Consider the following 12,318-nt stretch of genomic DNA (forward strand, 5'->3'; position numbering starts at 1 on the left):
GTACCCTATAGGTACATGAATGCACACCCTATATAGCAGGGTACATGGGATTTGTACCATTGAGTATCCTGAGAGTTTCTTATCAAATATAGCTAGCTGCTATAGAAACAATCTTGTACCATGATGTGCTCTGACACTAAGAAATAATATCCATTGAAACTCTCAGGATACTCCAGGGTACAAATCCCGTGTACCCTCTAAGGTGTACATTCATGTACCCTAGGGTAGATTGGCTGTGGTCAGCCTAAAGCCCTCTCTTTTAAAGAACACTACCCTGACAACAATTGTGGAAAGCACAAAAATATGTACACCCCCTGGATCACATTGTGAAGGTCAATTCTTCAAGTATCGATCACTAAAACTACCCAACCGCACTGTAAATGTGGTTTGTCAAGTGCAAGCACATGTACACAGTGGGTAGTGGAGTGTTTACTATACTACTCATGCAGTTGTAAATGGGTTGGATTAAACAGCTTCTAATCAATAGGGGTTCATAGTACAAGCTAGACATCTGCGTGTGTATTGTTTGTACTACCTTACGTATTCCCTCGTATTCCCTCGGGCGCATACATAGAACTGCCCTCGGTATAGTACAAATCCAATACACCCTTGATATCCATGGTACAACTATTACATGTATAGACTATCTATGATAATAGGCACATTTTTTCAGAATAGAATACTGGGTAAAGAAAAGCATAACTTATCAGGGCCTACACCAGACCCATGTTATCGACCTAACGTTCAAATAGAAAACATTCGGGGCTGGCTGTACTTTTAATTTTTAGCAATGGTGGATGATTGTAAACCACGCCATACATCTTTTGTGTGTAGAACTCTTGAAATATCATTGTTTGGAAATTCCAGAACTCGACACGAAAATCTGGCTATAGTCACCATACATATTATAGTATGGCCCGCGAGATTCGCATCCCAGGCTCTAACTTTACCTCTATTTCTTTCTTTATTCCTCCAATTAATACAATATTTTATCTTAAATGTGACAAAGAACAGAAAAAGTAGAGCCTGCATGGGACCGAGGCTAGTCAGATCTCCTCTTAGATGTAGCACTTTACAAGACACAGACACACACAAACACATAAAATGCATACTACCATATACCTCGCTTGTGCATGCGCACTGAGGCATAATAATAGGCAATATCAGGTAATTTGAAAGAAATAATAGGCTTTTAACTTGAGCATAAAATAATATAATAAAGGGTAATCTCTCGAGCATAATCTACCAATCCCTATAGTGTTCAGACAGAAAGAGTTACATAGTGTGTTGTGCAGGGGGATATGTGTTGAGCTCTTATCTTGGTGTAGAGGGATTCTAGACACCTAGCTACAGGCAACAACAACTAGTTATAGACAAATTGACTTCACAGTGTTGTAGCTTAACCAAATTCTTAGATTGAGAAGCAAAACATCAACTGACAATACAGGATAAAACGAAGTTAAAGTGAAGTGAGGCAAAAAAGGTAAACAAAACCTTAAATACGTGGAGCAGGGCCCCAGAGGCTCGCACAACAACAAAGGGAGGAAGTGATTATCACTCCAATGAGAATTGTTAGAAAAGAGTATGATATCAACATCAACATCAAATCATGGTTAAGGTAGTAGTAAATATTACATAACGTAAGGTGTTAATAAGGTTCTAATTTAAAGTAAGGTACATTGAGCGTCAACATACCGCCGGCCAAGACCGGATGGTCTTACAAAACAAAGAGGTGAGGAAATTTAAAGTGTTCACAATTGTCAAATTGTTCATCATTCGGCAGGATTACTGCGAGTTTGGTTATTGGCCGAGTATAGGTTCCGTTAGTGGAATTAATCCACGTAATTAACGTAATTAACGTTAGTTAATCGTTGCCACGCGTACTAAATTGTCTTTTCCTGGGTGAACTTCGATTACGCGGGAGAGAGGCCATTTGGTAGATATTAGAGAATCTTCATGGATTACAACTAAATCACCAGGTTGAATGTTTCGAGTGGGGTGCCGCCATTTGTTAAAGCGTCCAAGTTGGAGATGTTTTCTAAGGACCATCGCTTCCAGAAGTGTCTGAGTAGAGACTTGCACAGTTGCCAACGCTTGAGGAGGGAGGTGTATCCTGTGGGGGTGACTTCTGGGAGAGCTGTCAGTGGCTTCCCAATGAGGAAATGACCAGGCGTGAGAGCTTCAATTCCATCATCATCATTAGGGAGTGGAATGAGAGGTCGACTATTGAGGCAAGCTTCAATTTGGGTCAAGAGGGTGGAAAGTTCTTCATACGTCAATTTTACATCACCTAGAATTCGTCTCAAATGAGTCTTTGTAGATTTGACTGCTGCTTCCCAGATGCCGCCAAAGTGAGGTGCGTGCTGGGGAATGAACTTCCAGGTAATCTTCTTAACACTGAGGTAGTGACTGACATTTTCTTGAGTGGATTGCATTTGCAGGAATTGGTAGAGATCTTTGAGTTCTCGAGCAGCTCCAACGAAGTTTGTGCCGTTATCACTCCAAATGAGCGAGGGGAGGCCGCGTCGAGAGATGAAGCGTTTCAGACACGCAATAAATGCGTCTGAGGTGAGGTCAGTTACTAATTCAAGATGGACTGCCTTCACTGTTAGAGAAACAAACACACAGATGTAGGCTTTGACTACTGTGGGTTTACGAACGTGTCCATATTTGATCATCAAAGGACCAGCATAGCATAGTCGACGCCGACTTTGTCAAAGACTGAGCCAGGTGTGATCCTTTCGATAGGGAGTTGTCCAAGCATCTGAGGTTTGGGTCTTGCTGTGTACCTGCGGCAAATAATGCATTTCCTAGCAACTGATCTGACTACTTTACGTCCACCAACAATGTGATAACGTCTGGATAGGGAGGCAGAGAGTAGAGTAGGACCTGCATGTAGTAGTCGCTGGTGTTCATGTCGTAATCAAGTGGGTGAGAGGATGTTTTCCATGTAAAATGGCTGGGTGTCGAGACTGATAGTTGGAGGTTTGAGAAAGTTGTTTTCTACCACCTACTCTGAGAATATCAGAATCATCAATAAATGGTTGCAGAGACATTAGTGAACTGGAGTTGGAGAGAGTTTGTTTTCTTTGGAGTGAATCCAGGGTCAGCTGCGAAGTGAGTTGCTTGAATAACCTTGATCCAGTAATTTTCTGCTGCTTGCAATTCAGTGGTTGTGAGATGAGTCTTGATCCGTTCTGCTATATTCTTGGTTTGAGAATTTCGATTGAAACGAATAGTCCAAGCAGTAACACGTTTCAAGGAGTCATAATTTGAAAATCGATCCATAGGGATGATGGGTGTGAGATCTTGAGTGAGTACAAGTAGTGACACTTCTTTTTCATCAATTTCAGGTTTGTTTGGAGGGAGAGGTAGTCTTTCAGGCCAATTAGTTGGTGGTTCTTTAAGCCAAGTGGGTCCATTCCACCAGAGAGAGTGGTCAAGGAGTTCTGAGGGGTAGAGTCCTCTTGAGACACAGTCAGCTGGGTTGTCAGCTGAGCGAACATGTCTCCATTTGTCAGGAGGGATGAGATCGACTATGGTTGAGATTCTGTTTCCAACATATGTCTTGTAGCGTCTAGGATTTCCATCCAGCCAATTTAGTACAATTGTGCTGTCGGTCCAGGCATGTGTGAGTGAGAGGGGAATATCGAGTACTTGTCTGATATGATGGATTAGTCGAGCCAGTAGTTGAGCTCCACAGAGCTCTAGGCGAGGGATAGTTAGCCGCTTGATGGGTGCCACCTTGCTCTTAGACATCACCAAAGCAATGTGGATACGATTAGAGGTGTCTGTGATGCGTAGATAGACTACAGCTGCATAAGCAAGTTCAGAAGCGTCCGAGAAACCATGGATTTCTGTTGAGAAGGGTTTAGACTTCTTGTCAAAGTATATAGCATCGGGGAATGGGTATCTGTGAGAGTAGGTGCAGTTCTGTTCTCCATTATAGCCAGGCATCATGGACATGTTCAGGCATGCACAGAGTCATCCCAGTCAACCTTTAGCTCCCATAGCTGCTGCATGAGAATCTTGGCCTTGATAGTAGAGGGAGAAAACCAACCTAGGGCATCAAAAGTCTTGGCAACATCTGAGACAAGACCACGTTTTGTCAGAGTTTCCAGTGGTGTAGGAGAAGGTACAGACAGTTTGAAACAATCCTTGGGAGCATTCCATTGAATTCCAAGTGTCTTTGTGTATTCTTCCGTCGAGGGCATTTCTTGAATAGACTTGGGGTCTTTGAGGTTTGCTGGCAAGTGCTGGATAGCTCGTAGATCACTAGAGTTCCACTTTCTTAGAAGAAATCCTCCTGCAGAGAATAAGTCCTGGAGTTGCCGTTGAAGCTCAATAGCTTCTTGAACAGTATCAGCTCCTGTGAGTCCATCATCAACATAGAATGAAGTGTCCACGCTCTTGGCTGCAAGTAGGTATTCCATAGCGTGGTCGATAGCATTTTGCTTGACAGCCATGTTAGCTGCAAATGAGGAAGCAGATACTCCGAAGGTGATGCGAGTTATCCTGTAGTCAAGCAGAGGGTTGTTCCGCCGCACAAAGCGATGGAGATCGCGATCAGCAGTGGTTAGTTCGACAACCCGATACATTTTGCTAACGTCTGTGGTGAGAGCAATTCGATGTGTACGGAATCGAAGGAGAACATCAATAAGAGGGGGGTGAATGGTAGGTCCGACAAGCAGGCTGTCATTGAGTGAGATACCATTGCTCGATTTGGCAGAGGCGTCAAATACAACTCTGAGTTTTGTTGTCGTACTTTCTTCTTTTCGGACAGCATGCATGGGCAAATAGAACGTTTCTTGAGAGGGTTTGTGCATGTCTGCTTCTGGTACACATTCAGCGTGTTTGAGATCCATGTATTCGTTCATGACAGTAGCAAATTCATCAAATTGATCCTTTGAGTGGAGAGATCGCTCGAGAGAGAGAGAGAGGAATCGGTGTACAGCAGATGATCTTGACTCTCCAAGAGGTTTTGTCCGAGGGTTTTTTGGAAGTGGTACGACAAATCTACCATCTTCTCTTTTCTTGTGGGTTTTAGCAAAATGATGAACAACAGAGCGTTCTTCTGGTGAGTGATTTGAGACATCTCTTGGGCATTCTTCAATTTCCCAGAACTTGCGGAGAATGTCGTCACCAGAGAGTGTGATTGCATGGTTATAGCTGCAACATTTGAGGGGACTTTGAGATTGTCTGTTTTGCCAGTGAGTACCCGTCCAAACTTAGTTTCAAAGGCAGTAGGTGTACCAGGGGGTCCATTCCGCCGGCCTTGCAACAGCACATCAGCGTAGACGTCTACTCCCAGGAGTATGTCAATTTTGTTAGGTTGGCCGAAGTCGGGATCTGCAAGGTGTAGATCGTTGAGGTGACTTCATTTGGCATTTAAGTGAACAGATTGAGTGGATAGATCACAGGTGACACGTGGGACAACAATTGCAGATATTTGAAGCCTTTCAACGGGTGGGCACAGAGTTGAGATTGAGAATGTGGCAACTGATTGCAAGGGAGATCCGCGAGACATACCAGTGATGCCAGAGATGCGAATGTTCTGAGTTAACAATGGTAGTTGGAGAGATTGAGCCAATCGCTCGGATATGAATGAAGTGGAAGAGCCTGAGTCAAGTAGACCGTGTGCTCGGACACAAGTGCCATCGGGTGCGTTTACAAACATTTGACAAGTCATGAGTAGTGTAGTTCCAGAGCCAGACTGAGTATAACTTGAGACCATTGGTGCTACTGCTCTAGCAGAAGATTCGGTAGAGGGAGGCTCTGACTGTTCTTTGTTTTCTGCAGACTCACGGTGAAGCAACGTGTGATGTGGTTTCTGGCATTTCCTGCAACGATTGTTGCTTCCGCAATTCTTTGAGAAGTGACCTGGTTTGAGACAATTAAGACATACATTGCTTGAGCGGACAGTGGACAACATCTTGTCGTGAGGGAGCAACTTGAACTGCGGACAAGCATACAAGGGATGTTTCTGAGTCTTATACATATCGAACAATTAGGTGCATCTGGCGATTGTGAATTCGCCACAAAGGAGGCTGCTGATTTGGGAAATGGTTTCCGTATCTGGTGATCATGTCTTCTAGGTTCACTTGAGCAGGTTTCTGAGGCTTGGGCACGAAGGTCAAGAAACTTGAGCAAATCATCGTAGTGAGGTGTTTTCTTGGAGTCTTGGCTAGCCTTTTGCCATTCAAACATAGTGTCCTTGTCAAGTTTCAATTCCAACAGGGCAGTGATGAAGGAGCCAGTGGGTTCTTCGTCCATAGCTTTGAGTGCTCGCAGATGCTGTTGAACAGTGTCATGGAAACGTCTGAGTTCTTTGCCTGATCCATCCTTTAAGCTTGGTACATCATATATTTTCCTGACGTGAGTTTGGTGTATGATACGTGGTTGATCATATCGAGCTTTGAGAGAGTCAATGGCTTCTTTGTACTGATTGCCTGAGTGTGACAGACCTTCAATTACATGCTTGGCTGAACCGTCTTTTAGAGAGTGATGGAGGTATACTAATTTCTCGGTATCAGAGATGTGAGGTTGTTCATCAACTGCAATGCCAAATTGCTCCCAAAAGGTTTGCCAATGTAGCATTTTGCCATCGAATGTAGGAATATCGATTTTTGGTAGTTTAACACTGTGGGTTTCTGGGATGGCGGTAGAGTGTTCCTTTGAGCTTGAGCTTGAGAAGAGTAGTTTCTTAACTTTGACTGCCATACCAAATATGTTGTCTTCCTGCTTCTGTGTGTTGCTCATGAGTGGATCTGAAGTGTCAGCAGTTATAGCGAGAATCTCGTTCCTGAGTTCAGAGAGTTCTTTCTTTAGGTCAGCCAGGTGTTCTTGGTACAGTGAGATGAGGTGAATCTCGTTACCATCATCTTTGAGATCATCAATATTTTTGTTAAGCCTTGCTTGGAATTGTGTCGAGCATCGCTCGAGGATGCCGCGATTTGGGAGAGAATGAGTATCAACAGCAGGGGTAGATGGAGCGAGAGTTGGAGTGGTGGATCTGGCAAGATCCATTACCGTTTGGATTCTGAGACTGAGATCAGCTATATCATCATCATGTTGGTCAAGGGTTTCTTGCTCTGTGGTAAGCTGACCTTCATCTTCAATGACATCGAGGATTGCGAAGTGATGGGTCTTGTAGACACTGTCCAGATTCTCAAGACGTTTAGAGAGTTGTTGTGCATGAGCTACGATTGTTGGGTTGGGTTCTTTGTCTTCCAGCTCAGCCACCTTGGTAGCTAGTTTTGTGATGCTGGCCTTAATTGCACCTCTTCTTCTCTTGAGAGCTGGTAATTGAGACATGGTTAATCAAAGTCAAATTCGACCACAACTATTTTGTGGTATAAAGTGTTCAATTTGCAAAAGTGTCGTGCCGATAATTGTGTACCTTTGTGCAGCAGATACAACGATGCTTGCACCTTTGTGCAGTAGAGTCAATGAGCGCGCACCCTTGTGCGGAATATACAACAATTGTGCACCTTTGTACAATCGAGAGGTATCGTGCCTCTGTGGTAGGGAATCGGCAAGTGAGCACCTTTGTGCAACGTTGCGAGGTTCGTTCGTGCACCTTTGTACAGGCGATTAAGTGGACTGTATTCGGGTTTCTGTGTGAGCGCAAGAAAGGAGCCAGTCGTCAACCATTGATCCGTGGAGTAGTTATCCGGTTCAAAGGACCAAATAATGTTGAGCTCTTATCTTGGTGTAGAGGGATTCTAGACAGGCTAGACAAATTAGCTAGAGACAGGCTCCTAGCTACAGGCAACAACAACTAGTTATAGACAAATTGACTTCACAGTGTAGCTTAACCAAATTCTTAGATTGAGAAGCAAAACATCAACTGACAATACAGGGTAAAACGAAGTTAAAGTGAAGTGAGGCAAAAAAGGTAAACAAAACCTTAAATACGTGGAGCAGGGCCCCAGAGGCTCGCACAACAACAAAGGGAGGAAGTGGAGCATCAACAATGAGAATCAACATCAACATCAAATCATGGTTAAGGTAGTAGTAAATATTACATAACGTAAGGTGTTAATAAGGTTCTAATTTAAAGTAAGGTACATTGAGCGTGAACAATAATGTGTAATTGCAAATTGGTGTAAATCAAACAAGCCGCTACTTACTATAATTATATACAACATGAGTTAGTTGCCAAAACCAAACACCTTGCCACCATGATGTTTTATGGGTCTTTTGCCTTCCTTTTTGAAGCAACTCAGTGTGTGAGGATGATTTTTAGTACAGGACATTTTCTCATCAGTTTCAGTTTCGCAATCTTGGTGATCTTCTGAGTGAGAAGCACTTTCAGAACTGTTTCGGGATTTAAGCTGCTTTTGTCCAGACTGTATTACAGCTTTTAAAAAACTTTTACTTTCTTCACGTGACTTCGGAATATCTTGTGTGTGTCCATCAGACGGTGGATTCTGTTTTCTTAATTCTCTGAACATAGGACTAAATCGATGTAACACTTGGTTACCTAGTTTCTGCCCATAGGTAGGGCTAAGAACCTTTCCTTGGATTTGACTGTCAATTTCATCACTACGAACACTTAGAAGACGTTGTTGATCATGATGCACTTTAAACACATCTTCATATTGTAAATTCTCCACTGGCATCAAATTTAATTGCACGTTGTTGTGTGAGCTTGCACCAAGCCTTCTTGTATGAAATCCTATACCTAGTGCACCAGAATCAAAGCTTTCTCCTTCAAGATCGTTGCCTCTTCTGGCAGATGATTCTAATGAATTTGTTGTTTTATGATACTGAGCAGCAGCTTGTTGATATGAGTTGTCCGTCGCTTCAACACTATCACCACCATTGTGACTGCCAATATTACCGCTATTATCACCTGAGGCTCCACCATCACCAGCAACACAACCATCACCACCGTCTCCAATATCACCATCACTATCTCCACCTCCAACAAGGTCACCTCCAAAAACATCGCCACCATTGCCTTCAACATCACCACTTCCAACATTATTACCTCCACCATCACCAGTTCCAACATCACCACTGTGACCTCCAACATCACCATCATCACCTCCACCTCCACCTACATTGCCACCTCCAACATCACCACTTCCAACATTATTACCTCCACCATCACCAGTTCCAACAACACCACTGTGACCTCCAACATCACCATAATCACCTCCACCTCCACCTACATTGCCACCTCCAACATCACCATCACTATTTCCAACACCACCATTGTGAGCTCCAACATCACCATCACCTCCACCTCCACCTACATTGCCACCTCCAACATCACCACTTCCAACATTATTACCTCCACCATCACCAGTTCCAACATCACCACTGTGACCTCCAACATCACCATCATCACCTCCACCTCCACCCACATTGCCACCTCCAACATCAACATCACCATCACTATTTCCAACACCACCATTGTGACCTCCAACATCACCATCATCACCTCCACCTCCACCTCCTACATTGCCACCTCCAACATCACTGCTATCACTACTATGACCAGTTCCAACATCACTGTCATTGCTGCTGCTTCCTACATCACTGTTGCCACCATTTCCGCCGCCTCCTTCATCGATACTTCCTCCAAATCCAAAGTTTAGTCCAATACCACCAGATAGATCTAGTTTGGGCAATCCTGGTCTCAGTGAAATATTCCCTATTTCAATACCTGCTGGTGCAATACGTACACCTGCTTGACCACTCAGACCCACGTCCACATTAAAAGCTTTAATTCCTGGTTTAGCACTTACAGAAGCCTTGACTCCTATTCCATCAAAACCACTAATATTAGCGTTTCCAACTTTTATTTCAGATCCCATAGAAGCACTAGCAGACGCAGAAGCTTTAATTTCAGTTCCAGTAATTTTGGCTGTACCAACTTTTATATCCAAACCAGTCACCTCGGCTTTTGCAGAAGCATCAGCTCCAACTTTAATGCCTTGAATATCAGCTTTCCCGACTACAACATCAAGACCTCTTGCTTTTGCAGATGCATCAGCTGTTGAACTAATTTCAGCTCCAGTTATATTTGTACTCGCTACTTGAGTCTTTGCTACATTTACTGACGCAGATGCACTTACTGCTACACGTCCTTGTGCTACATTAATCTTACTAGTTCCAATGTTACCAGAGAACACTTCAGCTTTCGCTTCTAAGCTTCCTTTTGCTTCCAGAGCAAGGACACTCTGTTCAGAAGTTAGTGTCTTCAAAGACACACCTTTAACAACAGCTTGTGCACTTGTTGAGGCTTTGGCTGTTGTAATAGAACCTTGGACTGTTGCCGATTCAAATTCAATACCAGTTACTTCTGCACTGAGTTTTGTGCTAACCTCAGCTTTGGCACCTGTCATGTCAATGTTTCCTAGTTTTACATTGATTTCTTTAACATTTGCTGACGGTTTTGTCATTTTGATAGTACATTTAGTGCTTTGGATATCTCGTTGGAATAATTTGGAGTCTATAGCTTTAATTGTACATTTCTTCGAATTTTCAGAATTGTCTGGTTTTGAGTCCTCTTGGGTAGGATTTACTGAAAGTAGATTTGTTGCAGGTTTTTGTTCATGGGAATTTTTGTTTACTGTTTCTTGCATTTCTAATTGCTGGCTATTTTGACAGTGTAATCCCTCCGATGCAACCTGATACACTTGATCTGATATTTTTCTCTTTGGATACGGTGATAGTCTTTGAATTATATCACTATCGACTGTGTTAACTGTATCTGAATCAGATTCTGATTCATTGATTGATTGATCATCTGAAGAAAAAGGTTTTAAGTCTTTATCATCACTGACTTTATCAATTTCAGCTTGTAAGCCATCAACCACCACCTCTACCTCTGATTTAGGTTGGTTTTTATCAGTACTTAAAGGTTGGAGTAATTTTTCTTGTTCCCTTGCTATGGGTTTTGCAAACTCGTCTTTTGTAGGTAGGTTGTAATCCTCGACAGGGCATGTTTGTACATTGACATTTGATATTAAATTCATTGGACGTGTATTGTGTTCAACTACAGGTGCCAGTGAGCGTACTTCTTCTGCTTTTCTTGTCGTTGAGTTCTGTGGGAGTCTTAAGGTGACAGGATATGAAAGTGGAGGTAGTTCTCTTAGGATTTCACTAGTATCAGCTTCTAATCTCGCATCATCTGCCTTATCATCTTGAAGTATCTCTCCACTTTTGATGTAAATCTTGCTTGTTTCAGTACTTTTCTTGCTTGTTTCAGTACTTTTTTTTACTTCTTCTGCATCTTTTCCTCTAAATATTTGTCCATTTTTTATGAACAAATACTTATCTGCATCCACATCATCCATCGATTCAATTCTTCACTATAAGGTTGCCAGAGAAGTCATAAAACATAGATTTTTGTGCAACTGCATGAGTTGGCTAATTTTATACTGACAGATCTGAAAATCCCATTGCAGGCTGCTGACATGCCAATAATAATTATGTGTTCATGCATGCAGCCTGCTGACATGCCAATAATAAGTTCATGAATCTCATTGCAGGCTGCTGACATGCCAATAAATGTGTTCATGAAACTCATTGCAGGCTGCTGACATGCCAATAATAATTATGTGTTCATGCAGCCTGCTGACACACCAATAATATGTTCATGAATCTCATTGCAGGCTGCTGACATGCCAATAATGTATTTATGAATCTCGCAGGTTGCTGACTAGCCTCAATCCCAGGCCGAGTTTTCGCTTTTATAACGATTTGGCAAACAACTAGGCCTGGTGTACTAGTTGTCTGCGCATGCATCTAGGCCTGGTGTACTAGTTGTCTGCGCATGCATCAGATTCTGATGAACGGATATTCTCGTTCACTTTCGTGACATTTATATTCGTGTACTATCGTGTACTAGAAGTCAGTTCCCGTTTATCATAATGTAGTCTCAAATACTTTTGTGTGTGGGCCCTATGCTTAGTATCAAGAGTTTATGATAGTTTATGACTTCTCTAATATATACTCTTGTTAGTATTAAGTCTTGTTCATGTTTGGCAAGATCTAGGTAGACTATAGTTTCACCATTGATCTAGTAATAATTATGGTCACATGGATCAAGTTAAGAGTGTGAGCTAGAAAACTTGGTGCTGCATGCCATTATCAGCTCGTCAACAATGACACTAATATGAGAAATATAATATGTAGGTCTACACGTATTTAGAATGTCTACTTCTCTGCATAGGAGCAATGGCTAATATCCAGCTATCCCAACAGTGCTCATCTTGGCTATACTAACGGACGAGACTGGAAAGTTTGAGGTAAGTGTTTAATTAACCGTCTTTGGTTTCTTTTTAATCTTGTCCTATACTC

The 12,318-nt window shown here is 42.5% G+C and overlaps 5 protein-coding genes across 5 annotated transcripts; all 5 read right to left on the reverse strand.

Moving 5' to 3' along the window:
* Nucleotides 1–1,967: 1,967 nt before the first annotated feature.
* On the reverse strand, nucleotides 1,968–2,678 carry LOC135351398 (uncharacterized). Its single transcript, XM_064550384.1, has one exon. It carries the CDS (start codon nucleotides 2,676–2,678, stop codon nucleotides 1,968–1,970), a length of 711 nt encoding a protein of 236 aa, XP_064406454.1.
* Nucleotides 2,675–3,966, reverse strand: LOC135350851 (uncharacterized). The gene has a single exon (XM_064549694.1). The coding sequence runs from the start codon at nucleotides 3,964–3,966 to the stop codon at nucleotides 3,034–3,036; it is 933 nt and encodes a 310-aa protein (XP_064405764.1). The 3' UTR covers nucleotides 2,675–3,033.
* Nucleotides 3,967–3,968: 2 nt separating this feature from the next.
* On the reverse strand, nucleotides 3,969–5,377 carry LOC135350852 (uncharacterized). Its single transcript, XM_064549695.1, has one exon. It carries the CDS (start codon nucleotides 4,875–4,877, stop codon nucleotides 3,969–3,971), a length of 909 nt encoding a protein of 302 aa, XP_064405765.1. The 5' UTR covers nucleotides 4,878–5,377.
* Nucleotides 5,378–5,739: 362 nt separating this feature from the next.
* LOC135351400 (uncharacterized) lies at nucleotides 5,740–7,669 on the reverse strand. The gene has a single exon (XM_064550385.1). It carries the CDS (start codon nucleotides 7,312–7,314, stop codon nucleotides 5,740–5,742), a length of 1,575 nt encoding a protein of 524 aa, XP_064406455.1. The 5' UTR covers nucleotides 7,315–7,669.
* Nucleotides 7,670–7,804: 135 nt separating this feature from the next.
* LOC135350849 (uncharacterized) lies at nucleotides 7,805–11,392 on the reverse strand. Its single transcript, XM_064549690.1, has one exon. It carries the CDS (start codon nucleotides 11,310–11,312, stop codon nucleotides 8,154–8,156), a length of 3,159 nt encoding a protein of 1,052 aa, XP_064405760.1. The 5' UTR covers nucleotides 11,313–11,392; the 3' UTR covers nucleotides 7,805–8,153.
* Nucleotides 11,393–12,318: the final 926 nt, after the last annotated feature.

Source organism: Halichondria panicea, chromosome 17 (genome assembly GCF_963675165.1).
Source record: "Halichondria panicea chromosome 17, odHalPani1.1, whole genome shotgun sequence".
Classification (NCBI taxonomy): Eukaryota; Metazoa; Porifera; class Demospongiae; order Suberitida; family Halichondriidae; genus Halichondria; species Halichondria panicea.